Source organism: Arvicanthis niloticus, chromosome 7, assembly GCF_011762505.2.
Source record: "Arvicanthis niloticus isolate mArvNil1 chromosome 7, mArvNil1.pat.X, whole genome shotgun sequence".
Lineage (NCBI taxonomy): Eukaryota > Metazoa > Chordata > Mammalia > Rodentia > Muridae > Arvicanthis > Arvicanthis niloticus.
Window position 1 is genome coordinate 8,678,748 of NC_047664.1, and position 25,402 is coordinate 8,704,149.

Genomic DNA, 25,402 nt, shown 5'->3' on the forward strand with positions numbered 1-25,402 from the left:
CAAAGCTTCCCCAGGTTTTAACAGCTTTGAGGTGCATAAAGGTTTATCTCATTTGAATGTAGGAAGTTTCTGAACAGAGAGACCACCCTTTTATGCTAGTATCTTGGGATGAATAAGCTTTTGACTCAGCGTGTCTTCTATACATGCTGGGGCACAGCCACAGCATCTGGGGACCTGTGCGTGCTCAGGACAGAGCACACCATCACTGGACACACCCGGTGGTAACTTTCCTTCTCAAGAGTCAAACAGGAGCCACACCTGCTGGCCATCTTTATTTTTCTTTTTCCTTCAAACTGGATAACCAAAGATACAGACAGGATTCAGCAAAATAAAACAGACAAACTCTAAAAGACTGAGCAGTGACATGCTACATTTAACCTAATTTTATTCATGCTTGCCTAGGGATGGGGAATAGATCATTCAATAAAAACATACAGTAAAAACGGGGGTGGGGGAAGGTTTATCATGTACAATGTTTAAACTACAATAATGATGTACCTTAATTACTTCCATGCACACAAGTCTAACATTACAAGTTTTTAAAAAATAAACACCATTAAGACTTCTAGGAGCATTTTATAATAAATTCCTAATTTTTTCTCTGTAGATAGATCAAGCACCTCCAAAATACAGATTCCTATACACAGTGAGTACTTTACTTAACATACATGGACAGCCTCAGGACAAGCTGACATCTCAGATCAGCTTGGCAGGCAACAAACCATAGTGCCAAATGGAAAGAAGGGCGGTTGCAAATAAACTTAAAACTAAGTTAACTTTTATAATTAAATACAGAAAATATACTGATTTGCTAAAAATAAATAAGATGTGATGTATTTAACACTTCTCTATAAAGAATGAACACCAGGACATTTATAAGTGGTGAGCGAGTCTCAATAGTTTACTACGATAAACGCTGGCTAGATAGAGTGCATATGCCGTGGAGCACTATGGGTGGTTATGTTTCGCCACATACTTTTGTTACCTTGAGGTAGATAACACATGTGTACCAAATTCGGCATTCGTTTTCAGTTGCTGCTGGTATCATGTGTCTTAAGAAATGTGTACAGTATGAAAAACTTGAAAATACTAATGAATGAAAAATGTTTCAGGAAAAAATAGATCTTTTCATGCAATTATGTACAGTCTCACTGTGTAAGTTTCAAGGCAAGGTTTTGTTTCCCGTAAAGCAGGTCACTGGTCTATGAGAATGTCTACTCATCCTAGCGCATCTTGTCTCCTCCTGCACTGCATTGTTTTGCTCTATTCTTTGTGTGTGTGTGTGCAAATGACATGCCAGTTCAAATAAAAATTAACTCACATGTAGAAAAAAAGTCTGTGTTTTACAAACTGAGAACCAAGAAAAATCCTTGCAAATTAATGACACCTTCTGATTCAAGTAAAAAAAAAAATGACTTAAAACATTAGTGATAAAAAAAGACACAACACATTTCATGAAGAACAAAAGAAATGTCTGCTGAGTGTTTAGTTCAGATGTTTCAGAATGCTGCTGTATGTCTTGTGAGGGATTTGAGGGGAAGATTTCATAGCGGAAGGTGTTAACGTGGCCTGGATGGACTTGAGTGGGGAGCCCACCGGACTGTGGAACTGCGGGCTGCCTATGGACTCTAGCTGCTTGCTCAAGAGCAGCTCCCCACCGCTGCTCAGAAGCCCTGCCTCACGGCCTCTCTCCCCACGCTTCCCTTCCTCCACTGGCTCAGTTTCTAGCATTTCGGAATCCTCCTTCCTGCTAAAAAACTTGTCCAGATAGCTGGTGTAAGTGTTCTCCTTCTCCACATGTTCGTCCTTCCTGACCTCACAACAAAACTGACTGATGAGGAAACACTCCTCCCCGCTGCTCACAAACTGGCTGTCCCAGGATGACTGGTACAAGGCTTCTAGCTGGGCCAGGTTAGCCCTTCCCTTTTCTTGCTTCTCTCGGCTGACTGACTTGGATAGCAGGCTTTTCAATTCTAGCTGGGACACTGAGCTATTCAAGTCGTTTAACTTGTCAACTACGTCAGCAGACTCATGCTGGGCACTGAGCTGAACGGTCCCTGCGATGAAGGAGTCAAAGTCGAAGCCTTGGCCCCTCTCCCTCTCAGCCAGCTGGTGGGATGCTTCCTCTAGCGCGATCTGCGCCTTGACCAACCCGTTCCTCTCACACTTGGACTTGCCTCTCTTATCGGCCTTTTCTTTGCTTTGCTCTTTCCAGTTGGAAAGATCTATAATCAGCTTGGGCTCACAGTAGTGGCTGAGCTCGCTCTCCCTCCACACCAGGCTGTCTAGATACGACGGTGACCTGGTTTTGTAGTTACAGGTGTGGCTACACTCCAGATCACAGTACTTGTTCTCGTGGTGATCTGGGTACTGCCAGCAAGGTTCTGCAGAGTAGCTGGTGTCGAAGGCAGGATCCTCCAGATACTTCTCTCGGTCTCCATCCAAGTACTTTCGAGGATCGACTTGAACTTCTTCTTCATCGGTGACGTCAGACAGAGCTCGTGGGTCAAGCTGAACCTCATCGATATCAAAGTTGTTATGGATAGGCCAGTCGTGCTCTGAGAACTGACAGTCGTGGTACCTGAAGCAAACACAGGCATTACTCCATGGGATGACTTCACTTTCAAATACAGTGTGCCCTCTATGGAAATACAGAGTACTTTTCATCTGGCTAAGTTGTTAAGAGGGTCTCACTACGTATAGCCAGGCTGACCTCACACTTGTGTTTGCCCTGCCTCAGCCTTCCCAGTACGCGGTTAGAGGTGGTGCCACACCCTGCTTTCAACTAAAAGTACTATGCAGGGTCTGTAAGAGGTAAAGGAGAGAAAGCCAGGAGCAGCCCCTCCCACCAGAACTTATCTCCATCTGGAAGCTGTGCTACCATCTGATGACAGCCAACAGAGCAACAGTTTAAAAAAGAACCCATGTCCTCCATTCTTAAGCAAGAGGGGGTGACACCTTGCACTCAATACCCTTCACTCTCTATCCTATTCTTATCCACAGGTGGTCATCTAGGAGGCTGACACATCTAACTGTGAGCAGGACTTTACCAATCTTGGATAAGGCAGCTGAGCCCGGGGATGTTGACTGAACTCCATCTCGTGCGTGCGTGCGTGCGTGCGTGCACGCGTCTGTTTCTACTTACTGACACACCATAGCAAGGCACCTAGACCACACCCAAAGGAAGCAGACTGATACCCCAACTGAGGCTGGAGGACAGGAATGAGCCAGGGGAGAAGTTATGACTGAAATCTACCAAGAGTATACAGGTCAGGAAGAATGTGGGTATTGTATCTAGGGGACAGAAAATGGGGTGAGCAAACAAACAACCTGACAAGATGGGGTACTGCCCCGCAGCCGAGGTGGCAGACCTTTCCTGAGAGTTGGATCACAGGCAGGTGTCATGTTTCATCCCCTTCTTTCAAAACACAGAACTGTGAGAACTGCAACCTCCTCTGTGATCCTCAATCCCACCTACAATCACATCCTCGGAAGACTCTGACCCTGGCAGACTGTTACAGGCAGCGCCCTGCTGCAAGTAGAACTGTACAACTCAGCATTCCCTGGAATTGAGAAACACCAGGGTGGCTGCGGAGGGCATCACTTTAGTGGATGTCACCCCATCGATTCACAGTACGCAGACCACACAAGCCCTGTCACTGAGCCTGTCCTAAGCTTTTACATAAGTTTTATGTGGTTTGAAAAACGAATTACCACATGTACAAGGAGTCAAAATGTCTACTCATTGAGATACGTAGCTCCAGGGGATAAAGTGCTTATTTATCATAAAGCCCTGGGTTTTATCCTCAATGAAAAAGATTAGGTATATAATTAAAACAATTTTTAAAACTTCCAATGTCTTTATAAAATCAGTAGTTAAAAATCAAATTTTAAAATGACAGCTTAAAACAGCACTGTTCTCACCTTTTCCTCACTAGTGCCTAGTGCTGCATTCCATAAAAGCTATGTAATAAAGATGGCGACAAAAGCTGGAAAGATGGCTCAGTGGTTAAGAGCACTGACTGCTCTTCTAGATGTCCTGAGTTCAATTCCCAGCAGCCACATGGTGGCTCAATCCGTCTGTAATGGGATCCCATGCCCTCTTCTGGTGTGTCTGAAGACAGCTACAGTGTACGCATATACATAAAATAAATCTTTAAAAATAAATAAAGCCAGGCAGTGGTGGTGCACCCCTTTAATCCCAGCACTTGGGAGGCAGAGGCAGGGGCATTTCTGAGTTCGAGGCCAGCCTGGTCTACAGAGTGAGTTCCAGGTCAGCCAGGACGACAGAGAAACCCTGTCTCAAAAAAAAACAAAAAACAAAACAAAACAAAAAAAAAAAACAAAAAAAAAAAAAAAAAAAAAAGATGGCAAATAACCATAAACCCCAAAGGCATCATTTAGTAAAATGTTAAGACATCTATAAAGCACATAACATATTAATAACCTAAAAAATTCCATAGATTATGTTTTTCTGACAGGATGAAGTTACTTACCTTTCCCAGTTATAAATGTGACTATGTGTTTCATCCATAAGCAAAATGTCGTCCACTTCATCTTCTATGTGGAAAGGATGGCTTGAAATCGGCTCATCCGTTGGGAAAGAGTAGATGCTCATGTAGGGATGGGAAAGAGCTTCCTCGGCTGTCAGCCGGTCCATAGGGCTGAAGGTCAGAATCTGTTCCAGGAAATCCAGTGCTAAGGGAAGGAGGAGAGGGTCACCAATACTGAAAACTCCAGGCTCATTTAATACAATGTGTCTAGCTGGGCGTAGCCCTGGCTGTCCTAAAACTCACTTTGTAGCCCAGGCAGGTCTCAAGCTCAGAGATCCAACTGCCCAGGTTGGTGGCACATCTTTAATCCCAGCACTCAGGAGACAGAGGAAGTCAGATCTCTGAGTACAAGGCCATGACCGCCAGCCAAGTCTAGACAGTGTGTTTGAGACCAGGAGGGTCACAAGCTAAAAAGTATCTCCCACTTCTTATACAGAACACAGAGCACCACAGCAAACAGTTCCATCTCATATTGCCCCTGTCTTTATAACTGGCCATAGTACTATGTTGAGCCCTATGAAATTGCTCTTTTTAAGTAAAAAATGGTCAAGCAGCAGCAATTTCATAGGGCTCAACCTGGACAGTTTTAAACATACACCTCCCTGTTTCTCCTTTAACCGTGTGTTTCAGAGGTGCTCTTGAGTGACTGGCTAAGTGTGTGTATTCTAGCAGACAGAGATGCTGTGACAAGGCTGAGAACATGAGAGCTCGTACAGAACTCAAGCTGTGAAAACAGTCCAGGCCTGGCTAGAAATCTGTGGTAACCACTGAAGGGGAAGCCTGCTGACATTAAACACACATGTCCCCTCTTAGCGGTACATTTATTCCTTCTGAGAAGGTCTGAGAAAATGGTGCCCATTTCCCTAATACTTGCCACTTCACACACTTTGATATACACAAATTTCAACCACACTCAACAGTAGGAGTGGATGATAAAGGAAGTAGCTGCATGAGAGACGAAGGTGCTCACAGACTTGGCTGTCAGTGCTGAGGACTGGGCCCAGAACCTGGTGCACACCACGAAAGCTCTCTATCACTGAGTTCCCCAGCCCCAACCACCAACATCTTTGATTACGTAATTCTGACGCCTTGATGTATCTATCATGTGTGCATTTACAAAAGTGCACACATTCAGTCTCAGTCTGATGCTAGGGGTTAAGCAGAAGGCCCGAGCACGCTAGGCAAGACGTCTATCACTGAGCGAAACTCAGATCTAAAACTTTTTTTTCCTTTTCTAAAAAAAAAAGAAAAGAAAAGAAAAGAAAAGAAAAGAGTAGCCTTATTACAGAAACCTACAGAAGTTAGACTTCTGAACAAGCATATCACTCTGTAGTGCTGAAAACTTAACTACCTTTATAGCTGATGTTAGTTTCAGTTCTCGCCAGGTTTCTACAATACCCAAGACTGCACAGGCTCTCACATCTAGCACTGTGCACTCCAGTACTACTGCACAAACTCTTACATGTTTGTTCATTTGGATTAATAAATACACGAACACTTTTGCTTGCATTTTGCTCTTTTGTCCTTGCCATGAAGATATCTGCTTTCCTCTGACTCAATTCCAATCATATCTATATTTAGGCCAGTGAGATGGCTCAGGAGTAAAGGTGCTTACTGCCAAGCCAGACAGCCTGAGTTTGATCCACTAGAGTCACATTATGAAAGCTGACAATTTTTAAAGATACAAGTGGTTGTTTGCTTAACTTTTTTCTTCCCCCTTTTTAAGTACCAGTGTTCTGCCTGCATATTTGTGTACATGACATGCATGCCTGATGCCCAGGGCAGTTGGAAGAAAAGGCCTCAGGCCTCAGCTGTAAGTCACAATGTGGGTACTGGAATTGAACCTGGGTCCTTTGGGCTCACGATGTTATTAACCACTAAGCCATCTATATAGCTTCATAAAATTATTTTAATAAAGAAAATAAGTCATATTCATAGGCATACCTGATTGGTGTCTAACACTGATAGAACTCCATTGCAGCTAATCCAGAGCTAGTCATTTGATATGCTTACCCACAATAGGTGGGAAGATAAATGGAAATGGGGTTAGAATCAGGGTATGCTTTCTAGACTCCAGGAGAGCAAAGAAATGGACGATAGCCTAAGGGCCAGGTCAAAAGGGCACTCCTGAAGTCAAAGGCCTAGGTCCACCTGAAGTCCTACAGACTCTGGGAAAAGAACAAACCTCAGGATGAAAGCAAACTACAGCCTCCACAGAGACATTACAGTTACTCCAAAGACACAATACCTTCTCGACTAATCCCTGGAAGCAGCTGAGTTAGCGGTTTGTGTGGCTCAGTCATGTCGTTTCTAATGTAAACTGGAATCACGCTGAGAAGCTCCTGCCGGTCTTCCTCATGCACGACAGGGATAGATTCCAAAATCAGCTGCATCTGTTCAAGTTCATGTGCACCTGAGTGAAAGCACACCACAGTGTAAACAACCATCCACAGTGTAAACCACCATCCACAGTGTAAACCACCATCCACAGTGTAAACCACCATCCACAGTGTAACCCACCATCCACAGTGTAAACCACCATCCACAGTGTAACCCACCATCCACAGTGTAAACCACCATCCACAGTGTAAACCACCATCCACAGTGTAAACCACCATCCACAGTGTAAACCACCATCCACAGTGTAAACCACCATCCACAGTGTAAACCACCATCCACAGTGTAAACCACCATCCACAGTGTAAACCACCATCCAGTGTAAACCACCATCCAGTGTAAACCACCATCCACAGTGTAAACCACCATCCAGTGTAAACCACCATCCAGTGTAAACCACCATCCAGTGTAAACCACCATCCAGTGTAAACCACCATCCACAGTGTAAACAACCATCCAGTGTAAACCACCATCCACAGTGTAAACAACCATCCACAGTGTAAACCACCATCCACAGTGTAAACCACCATCCACAGTGTAAACCACCATCCACAGTGTAAACCACCATCCACAGTGTAAACAACCATCCACAGTGTAACCCACCATCCACAGTGTAACCCACCATCCACAGTGTAAACAACCATCCACAGTGTAAACCACCATCCACAGTGTAAACCACCATCCAGTGTAAACCACCATCCAGTGTAAACAACCATCCACAGTGTAAACAACCATCCACAGTGTAAACCACCATCCACAGTGTAAACCACCATCCACAGTGTAAACCACCATCCACAGTGTAAACCACCATCCACAGTGTAAACCACCATCCACAGTGTAAACCACCATCCACAGTGTAAACCATCATCCACAGTGTAAACCACCATCCACAGTGTAAACCACCATCCACAGTGTAAACCACCATCCAGTGTAAACCACCATCCAGTGTAAACAACCATCCACAGTGTAAACAACCATCCACACTGTAAACCACCATCCACAGTGTAAACAACCATCCACAGTGTAAACCACCATCCACAATGTAAACAACCATCCACAGTGTAAACAACCATCCACAGTGTAAACAACCATCCAGTATAAACAACCATCCACAGTATAAACAACCATCCACAGTGTAAACAACCATCCACAATGTAAACCACCATCCACAGTGTAAACAACCATCCACAGTGTAAACAACCATCCACAGTGTAAACCACCATCCAGTGTAAACCACCATCCACAGTGTAAACCACCATCCACAGTGTAAACCACCATCCAGTGTAAACCACCGTCCAGTGTAAACCACCATCCACAGTGTAAACAACCATCCACAGTGTAAACAACCATCCACAGTGTAAACAACCATCCACAGTATAAACAACCATCCAGTATAAACAAACCATCCAAGGTATAAACCATCCACAGTGTAAACAACCATCCAAGGTGTAAACAACCATCCAGTGTAAACAAACATCCACAGTGTAAACCATCCAGTGTAAACAACCATCCACAATGTAAACAACCACCTACAGTCTCCCCTTTTCTTGCAGTAAACACATCCTCAAATTCTTTCCTACTCTTTCCTCTCTGGGGTGTCCTGGTGACCTGCTTTAAAGCATAAGATAAGGCTGAGAAAAGATCACAAGGTGGTTCATGTTTATGATCAAACTTTTTTCCCCTTATATAAAGGTATCTTAGTATTCAATTTGTAAATAAAATTTCACCAAAAGACTAAGAGACAACTAGACATCCACAAGCAAAATATGAAATCAGACCCCTGCCCTTACTTCACACACAGAATTCAACCCAAAACAAATCCTGATCTAAATGTAGAGGGCACAAACCACCAATCCCAGTACTGGGGAGGCAGAGGTAGGTGGATCTCTGTAAGTTCAAGGCCAACCTGGTCTACAGAGTTAGTTCTAAGACAGTCAAAGCTACACATAGAAACCCTGTCACAAAAAACAAAAACAAAACAAGCTAAAGCTATAAAATTCTTTAAAGAAAACACCGAGTAAATATTGTGACCTTAAAGTAGAGAGCAGTTTCTCTGATATGTTAACACAAAAGATGTAAAAAACAGCCTTCATCAGAACTAAATGTTCTATGCTTCAAAAGACAGTGTCTTAAAAGGAAGACACTGCACACAGCATGAAAGAAAATAGACATTATATCTGATAAGAGACTCCGTGTCCATAGTATGTAAAGAATTCTAAGTACAAAGAACAACCCAATTAAAAGGTAAACAAAGGACCTGGACATCTACGAAGATATTAAAAGGCCAGTAAGAAGAGCCTGGGCATAGTAGCTGACACTTGTGATTCTAGCAGCCAGGAGGCTGAGACAGGAGAGCTCATGAGTTCACACCCCGTGAGTTCAAAGGCTAACCTAAGCTCAGGCATAGGACCCTGCACCAACAGAGAACAGGTAAGGAAGCACACTGAGATACCAGGATGACCTACCAGGATATCACATGAAACAAAGACACACAATTCTTTAAAGTGCTGGTGAGGATGCGGAGAAAGTAGAGCCTTCTCACTTCTCAGCAGACTGAGGAACACACAATATACAGCTGCTTTCAAAAACTGTCTAAGCTTCCAAACTTCAACTGAAGTTACCATGTATCACCTATGCCTGGGGTGTGTACCACGAGAACTGAAAACATGCTCACAGAGAAATTGGTACACAAACATTCACAGCAGCGCTGATCACAAAAGCCAAAGAGTGAAAACCCAAACACTGCCAGGAGAAAGCAGCCCATCACAGAAGCCCAGCACATGGCTTCATCCACATGAAATGTCCAGAGCAGGCAGGCAGTCCACAGAGAGAAGCAGACGAGCGGCTGCAGGAGCTGGGAAATGCAAACAGCCCTCTTCAGAAGGATGAAGACGTCTTAAACTCAGCTATAACCCCATAAATATACCACAAACACACTGAACTACACACTTAATTTTCTGCAATGCTGGGGTTTAAACCAGAGGCTCCATCAATACTGGAACCTAGAGCCACATTTCCAGCTGAAACTCACTTTAAATGAGTAAACTGTGTATATCAGGTATATTTAAAACATTTAAAAACATTTCAAAATGTAAAAAACATTTAAAAAGTAAAAAAACATCCTTAAAAACATTTGGCTTTTTCTTGCTCCTTTAAGAGCTAACAGCTTCCTCACTGTGAGGACACCCCTATTGTCCACTCAACAGTAAGTTTACCAAGAAAAGACTAATGAGAATCAGATATACAGGTCGCCAACAAGGAGTGTGAATCCATAAAACACTAAAGTTTAGAACTAAGCTGTCAAGTAATGGAACACCAGGGTGCTAACTAAACACTACAACAGTTTAATGAGCATGTAAATAGATGTTCTCATCTCTTAGTAATATAAACACCATTTTATCTTTGCATTTGAATATTCCAGACTGTAATAAGTTCTTTGAAATCTTATATAATCTCGCCTTAGAGACAACATGACTTCTGTTACACTTTTTCCATATAATACTGACCTGCAAAGAGGGTTTTACCAGTCAGCATTTCAGCAAAGATGCAGCCTGCAGCCCACATGTCAATGGCTTTAGTATAATTATTAGGAGAAAGTAAAAGCCGTGGAGATCTGTACCATTTGGTAACCAATCCTTCAGAAAGATGACCCTGAAAAAGAAAACACCAAAAAGATATCAATATCCTTTACTTTAGAGAAAGGGGGAAAAAAATCATCCTCCAAAAAAGCCAAAAAATTCCCAATTACTACTACTGATGTCTAAGCCCATTTTAAGGCTCTTACTAGAGGCCACAACATCCCCTGAGAGGCGGGATTCTCTAAGTGACTGTCACAAAAAGTGCAGAGCAAAATACAGCATGTGGCCTTAATGGCAAGTCTAGGCCAAGTTCAACTTGTTTCAGAAGAGAAACAAGGTCTCACTACAAGTTTTAAGGAGCAGGCTTGCTTTGGATCAGAGGGAAAGGTGGGAGAGAGAACAGAGCAGCTCCTAGTTATCACAAGGAGATATGATTCACCAACATGGCTTGGTCCACACAGCTTTGTTCCAGTCTCAGAACAGCACAGACACTGTACAGGCAAATACTGCTTTATGGGTCAGAGAACTGGATAGATGGTCTGCTTAGGGACACAGCTGAGGTGATCCACAGGCTGGAGTAAAGGTCTGGGTGTGGCTCCTTCTAGTGCTCTGTCCACACCTCACTGTGCTCTGCAGGGACTCAACCTCTGTGGTAAAGGTTGTTTATTAATCTGTATGGCTGAGGGAGGAGAGCTAGCAGCCACACACCACAGAGCAAGTGTCAAGGTCAGAGAGCAGCTTGGAAGACTCCATTCTCCTCTACAGTGTGGGTTCCAGGGAACTGGATTATCAGGCTAGCTGCAAGGGTTTTCCTACTGAGCCATCTCACCACCACACACACCCCTTTTTGAATGGACAGAAGATATCCAGTAAGACGTGCATGAATGAAGACTTGTTTGTTTCAGACATGGCTTTGGAATGCCATGTAATCTTTCAGGGGTTCTTTGTCACCAAATCAGTTCTACTTTTATATTTTACTTATATTATTGAGACAGTCTCAATCCTAGTTGGCCTGGAACTCACTGTGTAGACCAGACTAGCCTTGACTTGAATCAATCCACCCGTCTCTGCCTCCTGAGCACTGGAATAAAAGGCGTGCACAACCTTGCCCAGCCTACTTTTATATTTTTACATCAAGATTCTAAGACTCCAATTTAAAATCAAAAGGCTAGAGTTCTGCTTGGAAGACACTATTAAGTTCTTAAATGAAAAAAAAAAAAAAAGTTGCTTATAAAGAGAAGTTGCAGGCTGGAGATGGCTCAGTGGTTAAGAGCACTGACTGCTCTTCTAGAGATCCTGAGTTCAATTCCCAGCAACCACATGGTGGCTCACAACCATCTGTAATAGGATCTGATGTATCTGAAGACTGTGACAGTGTACTTGTATATATAAAATAAGTAAATAAATAAATAAATCTTTTTTAAAAAATTTCCATTACAATAAATAACTATCAACAGCACATACTTGAAATTTCACTCTTCAGGAGGCAGAAGACGAGTGGGCTTGAGGTTAAGTCAGACTACGCACTAGAATCCAAGGCACCTTGATTACAAGACAAGACCCAGGCTCAAAACCCAAACCAAAAAAAGTTGTATATTTCAGAACTTCACCACAAACACATGGCCAGCCACTTTGGGAAGTTGTATTTAACTAGGATTCTACTTCACCTTCAATTCAAATCCTGGAGCTTGTGAATGAAAGCAGACCTGCATCAGGAAAAGACCCAGCATCAGTCTGGAGGCTGGGTAGAGACAGCTTTCTACATACCTTATGGGAATAATGAGGATCCATGATCCGTGCCAGGCCAAAGTCACCTATCTTCAGCACCAAGTCTTCAGTGTTAATGAAAAGATTAGCTGGCTTGAGATCTCTGTGCAGTACGTTTGCAGAATGGATATATTTGAGCCCACGTAGCAGCTGATACATGAAAAGCCTGGCATGCTCTTCCAGTAAAGGGCCCTGTTCCAGTACATTCGCCAAGTCTGTCTCCATATACTCCTGAACAATGTAGACGCTATTCAGCTCTGTGAGAGAGCCCACATCGTCTGTTAGCTGGCTTCCACTGGGACCAAGAATTTCAAACACTTTCACAATGTTATCGTGGTCAAGTCGTCTAATAATTTTGATTTCACGGAGAGCATGTTTGACACTCTGGGGATCGGTGAGGACAATTTTCTTGATGGCTACTCTTTTGTCACAGTCATTGTCTACAGCAGAAAAAACCAAGCCATTGCCTCCACAGCCCAATGGTTTTAAGTCCATGTACCTAGAGCCCAGATCAAAGCCATGAATGTTCATGAGACTTTCAAATTTCTCGGCCATTTTGAAACCCTTACAATTGCCTTTTCCTTTCAAATTGTTGAACTTCTGTAAACAAGGAAGAAAACTGGCATCAAAAGGAAAGATCTCTCAAAAGGGAGAAAAACAATCACGTTCCCACAGCACGATGGTTTCTTGATGTTCATTGCAGACGCCAACCAGGCCCGCTGAGTTCCCCTCAGACTTAAAGCTCAAAAATCTCTATTCATACTGAGAATTAAGAAGATTGCAGTGCTCATAGTTCAAGGAAGGGCAGCAACTCTGCAGACATTTAAAGAAAACACTCAAGAAACTCAAACGGAATGAAATGACATACTATGCACTCAGGTTTCCTACGCTAACTGACTTAACATGGGACAAAACTGTGAATAAATATGCGCCCGGCAGGCCTCCGTGGACATCCTCTCACAGTGCAGGTACATTCAGTGTTGGACTGGTCCTGAGCAGCATTCTAAGGCGCTGGGAAGCACTAGTTCCCTCCGCTTCCTTGCTTCCTCGTCGCTGTTTCAACAGGAAGCCCTGGTGACGTTGGCTGACAGGCGTCTCTTCTTAGTGATCAGGTGGCTCCAGCTCACCACAATCACAGTCAAAGCTACCGTCCATCTTACTCTGATACAACCTGAGACAGAAACAAAGAAGGGGAAATCACCACCAGAGCAAACACTTCACCCACCTCTGAACAATGACAGGGCAGCAAGGCATTCCACAGAGGCTACAGCAGGCATGGCGGGACATACCTATAATCTAGGGAGGCTGTGTAAAATGATTGCATGGAGTTTTAGGCCAGCCTGGGCTACGGAATAAAAGTCTCTCAGACTGTCTGTCCCTCTATCCATTCACCCTGGTGCACCCCATTTAGTCAAGTAGTTATTTCCCCAGATCTCACAGCACTGAATTCCCTGGAACAGGCTTACCAAGTTGGCATTTTAGAAATGGCAACCAGGGAACCTGAGAAGATGCCTCAGTGGCTAAGAGGGCTGGCTGTGCAAACATCAGGACCTGAGCTCAAACCCTAGTCCCCATGTAAAAAAGCATGTAACCCAGAGTTTTAGGCATCAGCAGGACCACTGCACCCTGTTTCAGGGACATAAGTCAAAGACTGATACAGCAGGATGCCCAACATCTGTCTCCTGGCCTCTGCATGAACACAGGCATCCATCTGCACAAATAGGTATGCATAACCACACACCCCCACTGTCAACCCCTAGCCCCCCACCCCACACCACAAAATGCCAACCAGTATGGGAAACCGTAGTTTTTTATTTTGTTGTTTTGTTTTTTTGAGACAGGGTTTCTCTGTGTAGCTCTGGCTGTCCTTGAACTCAGAGAGAGATCTGCCTGCCTCTGCCTTCCAGACACTGGGATTAAAGGCGTGCGCCACCACTCAGGGCAACTTAATATTTTCATACAACTTTTTACAAGTAAAATTCATTTGAAAGGTTAAATGTCAACAGTGCTTTTCTTTGGAACATTGTATCATCATCATCATCATCATCTACGTGTCAGGATCCAGTAGCCACCATCTAGCAGCACAGGACTGACTTGCAGAACATACTCGAAGCTGGTCAAGATTGGGCAGCTCACTCAGGGGACACCACTGACTCTCAGGGCAATCCAACTGCAGAATCAGGGCTGTGGGGCTGAGGAGGCCGGGCTGCACACACGTCTGTGGCACACACCGTGCCTGGCTCTCACGTGAGTGCTGAGGACTGGCCTCAGTTCATGCTTGCACAGTAAATACTTTACTCACAGCCGCCTCCCCAGACCCTAAAACACGTATTTTAATACTCCATTAGCATCATCTGAGAAGGAATGAAAAACAGGGAAAAACCCAGAATATTAATACAGTATTGGTAGAAGTTTAAAATGGTATATAAGAAAGCGGGACACAGCTGGGCAGTGGTGGCGCACGCCTTTAATCCCAGCACTTGGGAGGCAGAGGCAGGCAGATTTCTGAGTTCGAGGCCAGCCTGGTCTACAGAGTGAGTTCCAGGACAGCCAGGGCTACACAGAGAAACCCTGTCTCAAAAAAAAGCAGGACATGATGGCTTGCACTTGTAATCCTAACACTTGGGAGAGACAGGTAGATCTCTTTAAGTTCAAAACCAGTCTCCTTTAAATAGCAAGTTCAAGTTCAGCCAGGGGTACAAAGTAAGACTCTGTCCCAGAAAATAAAAAAAAAAACCAAAACACGTAAAAGAACATTAAAGCAACATGGTGTAAACAAAGAACAGAACGAGCAAAGACCAATGAGCAAAGACCATCCTCGGACCCAACTATTTCTCCTTCAGGTAAGCGCCTAGAGAAATGTTTTCTTTTTATGTTGTTGGCTTTTTGTTCATTTGGGGTTCTTTTGGGGGGTGGGGTGAGGATGGGGGTAATACCCCTACTCTATAGAAACTGAATTTTCTGTTCTAACTCTGGACTGGACCTGTACCAAGAAGGCTACAACAGTCTTAAAGGTACACTTGTACACACACACAGACACACACAGACACACATACAACTTGCAAGCAGCACGCTGCAGCTTCTTAGGGTAATGTATCCACCTAACCTAGCCTGTTCAGAGTGACGGCCTCCGAAAGGCACTTGTTTACCCTGCTCTACTTGGGAGTCAAGTGAGCAGCCTGGGTTAACTGGAACTCAGCCAGCTGCCTTGGGAGGGGATGGGTTGCAATCTACTTTGTCTCCTAAGCCTGGCACAATGGTACCGTTATCAAATTCACCCTTGTCTGCGATCATGCCTTACACTCTCCAGTTACTGAGTTCGCAGGGCACAGAAGGCCACAGCTTAGCTGCCCGCTCACAGGCATTCCAGGTTGAGTGGCCTGAAGCACTTTCAGGATCTGGACCTTAAGGAGGCCAGTGGTATAAACCAGTACTGGTGAATCATCTCAGGAAGCTAGAGAGAGACTTAACATTTAAACAGCAAGGCCTAACAGGCTTATTTCATGTAGTATCAGTAACCACTCAACTACCCTCTATCCATCGAGTATCATCTTCCTGTCCAAGACTTCACTGGGGACCCAGGGAATACAAAGCTTCATTATGTAGCTCAGCTAGCCTGGAACTCACTACAAGGACCAGGCTGGCTTTGAACTCACTGAGTGCTGGGATTAAAGCTCTGCACCACCACAAGACTTTGCTTCTAAAATGCTACACTGACCTAAGATTAAAAGAAATACAGGAACAAACACAGAACCATGAACATTTGAGCAATTCTTCAGATACCTTTGAATGTCTACAGATTACCATCAGATTTGTGTGGCAGTCAGGATAGGCCAGATAACCCCCCAAACTTGGCAACTTACTCTATGTCACAAGCCCAATATTGTTGTTTTCCAAGCTAGTGAAGACACCACCTTTACCACTGACACTCAGTGCTCCAAAGGTCTCACAGGAACATCTACACCGGTCATACCCATATATGACAGACCTAAGCAGGTCGCACATCTATCTCACAGACACACCCAAAGTGTTATCCAACTAGGACCCAGAACACAGAGAATCAAGATGGTAACAGTTCTAAGAGTCCAAGAGTCAGTTCTTCTAGCCATCATATCTCATTCTGTCAGACATAGAATTCTAAAGGATCATGTGTGCCAGCCTTGTCTTCAGGCATTACAAAGTGCCGGGGTTCTTCAGCCTGTGCTCAGTCCTGACTCAGAGAACCCGAGTCTGAGCACTGCCCTCCTTCCTCCTCTCTTACAGCATTCTGCTTTTCTCCCAGACTATTCTTCAGATCCTTTATTCTTCCCCTCTCCCAACACAGCATCCCTCTTCTGCTATGGTGGCTGTCTGTTTTCAATTAAAAGATTTGAGACTAAGCAGTTTTACTAGCAATTTCTGACCGTACATCTGGCAGTTACTAGGTGCCCTATAAACTGTGCTGAATGAATAAAAACAGCGTATTCAATGAGGTGATAAGCCATTTGGGGAGGATAAGCCCTAGTCTCAAACTTTCTAGAATTAGAGGACTGGCCTGGCCACTGGAGACTGTGAAGACACACTTTCCAGGCACTCTCTCAGGAGCCTCACCCCACTGTGAACATGAAAGCCTGTCAACAGGAAAATGCAACTGGTTTCAACCCTGGGAGTGCAGAAGCAAAAGCACTTGACCTTCGTCACACCCCCCTTTTCCTGTGTGGAGGTGGAGGGACAGACTGTGTCAGGAAACTGTGCTCTAGGTAAGCACAGACGCAGCCTCTGTGAAAGCCGAGCCCAGGCAGCACCAGAGCATGTGTTCGTCAGACCTCCAGGCACTGTGATTCTAGCAAGGTAGCTAGGCCCTTCCCAAACCATAGGTGAAACTGAGCACCGTGGTCCTGGAGCGAAGCCTGCTCCTGGTACAGGACCTTATAAAACTGTCCAGAATCTGGACTGACTCAACCAGCTTGTGCTCTCAGCTACTCAGGAGGCTGAGGCAGGAGGATCAGTAAGTAGTTCAAGGCCAGTGTCCGAAACGAAACCTGTCTCCAAAGATTTTTAAAGGGACTAAAGTATGGTTCTGCAGTAAAGCCCATCCCTGCCCAGCACTCAGCTCCGAAAACTGATTCCCATCCTTGACAGTTCCAGGGGATCCAAAATGCTCTTCCGACCTCCAGTGAACAGGCACAAAGGTGGGGCACATACACTCATTCAGGCGAAACACCCATATTCATTTTAAAAAAAAGATTTTTTTTTAAAAAGATTCATTTATTTATTGTATACGAATACACTGGTATATATACTTCTGATGTGTCTGAAGACACACCAGAGGGCATCAAACCCATTACAAATGGTTGTGAGCCACCATGTGGTTGCTGGAAATTGAACTCAGGACCTCTGGAAGAGCAGTCAGTGCTCTTAACCACTGAGCCATCTCTCCAACCCCACCCCCCCAAAAAAAATCTTAAAAAACTTTTTCATTAAAATGTCAAGCCCTTCATAAGAGAAGACACCATGCTGCTCTTGTGCCTAGCAATGTAATTTTCCACCTTCAGGTTTAAGGAGAAATCAAACTTCTAAGGAACAGTCTCATGGCTGCATGTGAACATAGAGGCCAAAGTGCACACCCCTCTCTCTAGCCCCTTTCTTTCTATTGGTCTTAAGTGAGTACAACAGACTGGGGAAGTCAGGTGTGGTGCCCACTCACCTCTAACCCCAGCACTTAGTGAGACACACAAAGGACAGTTGCTGCAAGTCTGAGGCCAGTCAGGCCCATATATGTAGAGCATCGACAAAATGAAAGGGGCCTTTAAACCCACCATTTCCAAAGCAGCTGCCCCCTGAGAGTGGGGCCAAGACAAGATGAAGCTGAGATAGCCACCTCTCCAGGATCTCACATCTTCAGAAGAACAAGTTCAGAGTCTCCTACAGCTGAGCCAAGGAAACACGGAGCTGCACTGGAAAGCAAGAGCCCAGCTCCTGCCGTCAGCAGAGCCAGGAGCTGGGCTGGAAGCAGAGAACCCCAAGCTTCAGGAAACTAATGAACTTTAGAAACACATCTCAGAACATTTCCAAAATAGACTTAAAAAAAACCCACCAACACCCAGAAAAATTCACACCAAACCAGTGACACACCAAAAAATAGAGAACAGCTCTGTTTTGTTTTGTTTTGCTTTGTTTTGATAAGGATAACATTTAACTGGTGCTGGCTTACAGGTTCAGAGGTTCATTCCCTTATCATCAGGGTAGGAGAGAACAGCTCATAAAGCCAATCAGGAGGAAGAAACAGTGTGTATCAGAAAGGACTGAGGACTGATCATCACTAGGAATGAACAGAAGCCTACAAGAAGCCAGAGAAAAATGTGAAAGACATAATGTTGGTCTGCACTATACTGTTCCACAGGGTAGCCACAAGCCACAGGTGGAGACCAAGTAACTGACCTACGACTGACTCTACTGAAGGAGCCATTCATTCGCTCATTCATTCATTCACTGCATTTTATGGTACTAGGGATTGATCCAAGTAAGAGAAACAGAAGAAAATGTGTGTACATTGTTGCAACTTAGACTAGCTTTGTTTAACAGGGGAATCAGGAAATTGGCACTGCTTTCTAACAGCAATTAAAAGAAAACCCAGGCATAAAGTTAGGGGGAAAAAAAATCTACCATCACTTCAATTTATACATAAAGCAGGGGGAAATTACCAAATTGAGACTTAGATAATTTCAAATTTAGTTTTAAAAAAAAAGTCTAAATTAGACTAGGAGCAAAGCTCACTTGGTAATGTTTGCCTAATTCACAGGAAGCCCCAGCCTCGATCTCCAGCACAACACAAAACCAAGTGTAGAGAAGTACATGCCTGTAACCTCTGAAGGAAGCAAGGAGATTGGGAGTCTCAACTTTACACTCACTTTTTTCAGGAGGGCTAGGAGAAAGAACAACTCACAAGACCTGGGTTTCTGAACCCAGTCACTAACCAGCTGAAGGCCACTCCTGAGTCTGAGCACAGCCTTTAACTGAACATGCATTCAATCACTGAGAATCATGCTAACATGTAGCTTCTAATTCACTGGATCTAGATGAGCCAAGCATCTGAACCTTCAAGGAGCTTCCAAGTGATACGGCCTTAAAGTGGGCCTCAGTTTACTTAACTGTCAAATGATGTAGCTGGAGCAAATATCCATGGCACCCTTTCAAACACGCATGTGTAGTTTCATGGCTGCAGGGCGTACTTCCTTTAAGTTCAGTGTATTACTTTTGTGTCTATGACCCATGCTCGTCACAGCATGCTTGCAGAGGTCAGAGACTACTCGAGCATCAATTCTCCCCTTTGACCTCACATAAATTACTGAGCTCCAGCTCAGTCACCAGGCTTGCAGGGCAAGCACCTCAACCTGCTGAGGAGACATCTCACCAGACCAACACTCTAACAACTTTTAAGCCACCGAATTGAAATGAAAAGCAAAGAAAAAACTGCATGTACTAAACTGCTTTCCACTGCTGTGACTAACGCTGTGGACTTAAAAAAACGACCAAGTGACCGAGGAGTTCACTACTGCTCACAGTCCATCTACAGTAAAGGGAAGTCAGGGCATAAACTCAAAGCAGGACCCTGGAGGCAGGAACTCAGACAGAATCCATGGAGAAACCTTGTTTATTGGCTTGCTGAGACTGCTTTCTTTCTTGTTTGTTCAGGGGTGTTTTTGTTTGTTTAAAGACAGGTTCTCACTGTATAGCCCAGGCTGGCCTGGAACTCAGATATCTGCCTGGAACCTGCCACCCTAATTAATCAAGAAAATGCCCTACAGGGCTGGAGAGATGGCTCAGTGATTAAGAGCACCGAATGCTCTTCCAGAGATCCTGAATTCAATTCCCAGCAACCACATGGTGGCTCACAACCATCTGTAATGGGATCTGATGCCCTCTTCTGGTGTGTCTGAAGACAGTGACAGTGTACTCACATACATAAAATAAATAAATCTTTAAAAAAAAGAAAAGAAAAGAAAATGCCCTACAGACTTGCCTACAAGCCAATCTGAGGGAGGCTTCCCAATCAGTTTTCTCAACTGAGGTCCCTCTTCCTAGATGACTCTAGTTTACATCAAGTTGACAACAAAACAAAAGACAAATCATTTACTATATCAACATTCATTATTTCTAAAGGGCTGACTTGTTCAAAAGATAAACCTTTTATAAATCACCATTACTCCTAAGGCAGCAGAAGAATCACTGAGTCAAGGAATTTAGATCCAGCCCAGTAAACATTCAGAACCTCTCTGTCTCTCTCTGTCTCTCTCTGTCTGTCTGTCTCTCTCTCTCTCTCTCTCTCTCTCTCTCTCTCTCTCTCTCTCTCTCTCTCTCTCTCTCTCTCTCTCCAGAGATACTTCTCCAGTATCTTTTTTTTTTTTTCCGAGACAGGGTTTTTCTGTGTATCTCTGGCTGTCCTGGAACTCATTCTGTAGACCAGGCTGGCCTCGAACTCAGAAATCCGCCTGCCTCTGCCTCCCAAGTACTGGGATTAAAGGTGTGCACCATCAGTGCCCTGCGACATACTTTTTTTTTTTTTTTTTTTTTAAAGTCTACAGCACCCAGCAGTGCTAACCATGTAAGTACTAACCATGCCCAACCCTGCTTAGCTTCCAAGATCAGATGAGATCAGGTGTGGTCAGGGTGATATGGCCATAGACCAGACACACTCTTGTTAAACAGTAAAGAAAGAAGAGGCTGGAGAGATGGCTCAGTGATTAAGGGTGTTTGCTGCTACTGCACAGGACCAGAGTTTGAGTCTTAGCACCCAACTTGAGAGGCTCACAATTGCACATAACTCCAGGCCCAGAGGACCTGACACCCTCTCTGACCTCCTCTGGCACTCTGTGCAGGCATGAGAATGCACAGGCAAATTTAAAAAAAAGAAAGAATTTTTGTTGTTGTTTTCAAGATCCGGCTGGCCTTAAACTCAAGAGATCCCCCTGCCTCTGCCACCCAAATGCAGGAGTAAAGGTGTGCAGTGCCCCCATACCCAGCAATAAATCTTTAAAAATACAAAACAGCAGACTCTAGCAGCCAAACTCGAATCACATGGCTGTGGTTTCATGAGGCTACGGCAGAGGATAATCCATTTGTGGCAAGGCTGGGCTATGCAGGGAGCTGTTTCAACAAAACAAAAGTGGGAGGGGTGCCTCATCAGCACACATCACATTTTCCAGACCCACAATTCACAGAGAGAAGAGAGCCAACTGGATTCCCCGGAGCCACTGTCACCTTAATAGCATCAAGGCACATGAGCAGCTCCCTGGCAAGAAGCCATGGAGTACAGTCATGTCGTTTTTATATTTGTAAAGTCTTAAGTACTGAGCAATAAAACTGACAGAGACCCTGGTACTGGAGGCACATTATAGTGTAGAGTCCACAAAACAGCCTGCCAGGGCTGGCAGAGGAGTGCCAGCAATGCCAGAGTGGTGACTCTCAGGGATCTTCCTGGTCTAACAGGAGCCCTAAAGTAACACAAGGTTCAAAGGGGCAATGCAAATAAGGCAGAGAGCAGAGGAGAGAAGGCTCCCACCTCACCTCAGGATCCATACCTCAGAGAAAGCCTGCGTTTAACTTCTGAATATATACAACCGTTGATTACCTGCATTTAAAAAGCCCACAAGCTCAACTTCTAAGTCATGTGATGCTTTGAAAATCTCAGTCCTTTTACACGTGTATCTTTGTGTTTCCTTTAGTAAGAGATAGTAAGTCTGAATTAATTTTTGTTAAAATTACCTGTATAAAGCATGTAATACCGTTTCAAAATGTCTCCAAAGACTTAATTCAAACCCACAATATATTTACTGTCCAGGAAATGTACAGTATAGAGAAAATAACAAATGAGTAAGAAGATTTTTACTTATTTCCTCACTTAGGAAACAAACAGTCATCTTCAATCTCTTGTTTCCCTTGGAAATCTTTTGGGCGGGTCTCACTCACTCACTCAATGGTTCTGGTCTGACCCTCTCCTTATCACACCACCTCACTCACAGCTCAGGTGGGCTCTGCCTAAGCAGAGGCTTTAAAAATGAGCACAATCCCAACTCGGCCTCCTTCAATCTTAGTTTAAGCCAATTTGTAAAGTGCGGGCCATGAAATATGTCCACTATCTATTTTATCACCAAGCTTCAGCTTAAGTCCTAAATTTGGACTAAATTTCAGTTTATCTCTCTAAAAACTACTGATTAAAAACAGTACTTCTAAGAAAAAAAAATAAATAATTTAAAAAAAAAACTGTACTTCTAACAATGCCTGTTTCAATTTGTCTTTATTAAAATAGAAAATTCACAGGACTGGAGGGATGGCTCAGTAGTTACAAGCACTGGCTGCACTTTCAGAGGACCCAGGTTTGATTCCTAGCACCCACATGGCAGCTTACAACCCTCTGAAACCCCAGTGCCAGGAGATCCAATGTCTTCTTCAGGCCTTTCTGGGGTACCAGTCAAATAGTGCACAGACATGCATGCAGGCAAAACCCATAATGATACAATGATAAGAATAATTTTAAAACACAGAAAACACATAAAGTATGTTTAATAGCTCCTACTAAATAAATTCTGGTGGCATTTGTACAGCACTTAAACCAATACCTTCTAGATAATCAATGAAAACTTGTCAATTTCCACCAGAACTATAATGAATAGTCTGTCCTTCATATACAACTTCCTAACAAATCTCTCTTACTAGCAGTCAAAGACCTGTTAGTATCAAACATTTAATTTCAGCAACTAAACAGCAACTGACTTTATCTTTTCTCTCAACATGTGTTACACAATTGTACCTGCAGGATACTGGATATCCTTTTAAAAGGCAATTTAGAAGACATTACTTTTTTTTTCTTTGAAACTATCCTTCAGAGAAAAGAGATTTTTTAATATGGTCAGAAACACTTCAGCCTATCATTTAAAAAAAAAAAAAAAAAAAAAAAAAAAAAGCCACGAATTAGCAGCGACAGTGGGCAGGATGAGTCACCATAGCCCAGCTCGAAAGTTGCAGCGTACTTCTGTGCCTCCTCCCACCAGACCCCAGGCTTTCCACAGGGTCAGTAAGCCTACTAGTTAGTCAGTTATTATGAGTTCTCACATCCTCCGGGAACTTATGTAAAATGCTGCAGCGCTCTCAGCGCTTACACTTCTCTTTAAAACCGTTGCCTTTTCTACTGCAAAACTAAATGTTCTTCAAGCCAATCCTCTCGAGTCTTTTTTAATCGCAAAAAAGTGGGCAGGCTACTTTTAATCCTCTTCTGCAAATGACTAAAATTCCAAAATATAGATGGCTGATTTTAAACAATGTTTCATTTTCCCAGGGTCTCTCCCCGGCCCCCCAAACAGTAATACTGAAGCGATAAAACAAATCTGGCAAGCTTCCAAGATGACAATTATTAATTGGGGCATCAGTAAAGCAACATTTATGATGTAAATTAACTAATACAACATGTATCTTAAAGCACCTTACAAACAGGGTTTTAACAACCAGAAGCTAAAGATATGTTTCTTCCACCCAATTCAAAATTATTTCCAGACACTAAAATCTGTCATTTCTAAAGCTGGGGTAATGGTGCACACGAGTTAAACCCAGCAGGAAGCCGAGGCAGGAGAATCGTTTCTCAAAAAGCCCAACTGGGACTACGTGGCGGCGACCGTCTCACCAGTGATCAAAAACCCTTTGAGGACCAGACCCTGGTTAGACCCTACATTCTTCTCTACTCAAATCATTCTTTCCAACTCAGTTCTCCAACGTTAAAGAGACAGAACGTCAAAACCCAGAATTTTACCAAAATAGACACGCTAGAATAATCAACAATTAGAAAATTATTCTGAAGCTAGCTACTACTCCGTTTGATGGCCTGAGACTGTTTTTATTTCCCCCCACAGACATCTGTATCCATAAAAAGTTAATTCTGCCTCCAGATTCCTAGGAACGAACACGAACTGTTCAAATACAGTAAGGAGACCTAACTCCTCTTTTACCGAGTTCCTTCGCTCGATCTTTCCTACTTTCAAATCAAAGAAAGGTAAAACACGAAAGCGATCTAAAGGAGTCTGCTGCACGCAGCTTCCCCAAGGCACCTGAGCCAGAGAGCCCACGCCAGGCAAGAACAAAAGGCGGCCGAAAGCTCTCCACTCTTCCCAACTCCCAAGTCCGATGATAACAAGCTCCAAGTGAGGCGGCCTGTAACCGGTAACGTACGTTTTCATCAGGGTGTTTTTCCGGATCACACCTTAACGTCCGGAAAGGTGTCAGGAGCCCTGTCTCAGGCCGGTCCCCGGCACCTCGTGGACCGCCGGGCACAAACTTGGGCGGACTTAGGGGCAGGAGCAGAGCGCTACGCAACGTGCCGGAGACTTTGCCCGGCCAGAGTCAGCTGAGGCCGAGTCACTCGGGCGGGCTGGGGGGGGGAGGAGACAGGAGAGCTTGAGAGAGGCAGCGAGCCAGAAAGGCAAGCCTCCACGGCCTCAAGCGCTCCTGGACCACCGCCCTCGCCTGCGCGTTGGCGGGGACTCGAACCGGCGGAGTCGGACACGGACGGCAGGGACTCGAACCCGGGCAGCACAACCCGGTGCAGGCGGCGGGGCCGGCCAGCTATGCCCGCGGCCGGCTGCCCGGCGAGGGGCGTGCCGGGTGGGAGGGGCGCGCTAGCCGCGCCGCCAGCCCCACGCAGGGACTCGGCCATCGCAGCCGACCGCGCCGCCCGGGCCGAGCGGGCAAACGGAACAAAAGCGCCTTTGTTGAGCGCCGGCCGCCCGGAGGGTCACACACAATGGACGCGGGAGCCGGCGCCGCCGCCGGGCCCTCCGCCGCTCCCTCCAGCACCGGCCGGCACACGGCCACACACACATACACACTCACGGGACTTCTCCGACTCATCGAGAGAGTGCAGGGCCCGCGGACAGCCCCCAAGGTCGGCTCAGGTCTCCGGCTGTGCTGGCGGCAGCGGCGTTTCCGAGGCTCTCGCTTTGCCGCAGTCGCCGCCATGTAACCCCGACCCGCCAGAGAGGGCGCGGAGAGGAGGCGGGGCCTCGAGGAGGCACGCCCCCTCACGTCACAGGCTCACTCCACGGCGGCCCCGGCCCCGCCCCCCGCTTGCCGGGAGCTGCA

At 44.8% G+C, this 25,402-nt stretch overlaps 1 protein-coding gene across 2 annotated transcripts; it reads right to left on the minus strand.

Annotated features, from left to right (window-relative positions):
- Positions 1 to 368: 368 nt before the first annotated feature.
- On the minus strand, positions 369 to 25,366 carry Mapk6 (mitogen-activated protein kinase 6). 2 transcript variants are annotated; one of them, XM_034508424.2, is made up of 6 exons: positions 25,154 to 25,366; positions 12,296 to 13,466; positions 10,457 to 10,601; positions 6,802 to 6,966; positions 4,497 to 4,698; positions 369 to 2,581 (listed from the first exon to the last, which is right to left on the minus strand). In XM_034508424.2, exons 2-6 carry the CDS (start codon positions 12,848 to 12,850, stop codon positions 1,486 to 1,488), a joined length of 2,163 nt encoding a protein of 720 aa, XP_034364315.1. In that variant the 5' UTR covers positions 12,851 to 13,466; positions 25,154 to 25,366; the 3' UTR covers positions 369 to 1,485. The 2 variants fall into 2 exon arrangements, with proteins under 2 accessions (XP_034364315.1, XP_034364316.1); XM_034508425.2 differs by lacking the exon at positions 25,154 to 25,366 and adding an exon at positions 24,494 to 25,019.
- Between the last annotated feature and the right edge of the window lie 36 nt (positions 25,367 to 25,402).

What these genes read in the sequence shown, in the direction of transcription:
- Mapk6 (XM_034508424.2), bottom strand. Translation starts at nt 12,850, where the DNA reads ATGGCCGAGAAATTTGAAAGTCTCATGAACATTCATGGCTTTGATCTG. An exon ending in TCCAGGGATTAGTCGAGAAG is followed by an intron (nt 4,699 to 6,801) that starts GTATTGTGTCTT and finishes TCCTTCCCTTAG; the next exon opens with CACTGGATTTCCTGGAACAG. An exon ending in CACATTTATAACTGGGAAAG is followed by an intron (nt 2,582 to 4,496) that starts GTAAGTAACTTC and finishes TGTTTGCTTCAG; the next exon opens with GTACCACGACTGTCAGTTCT.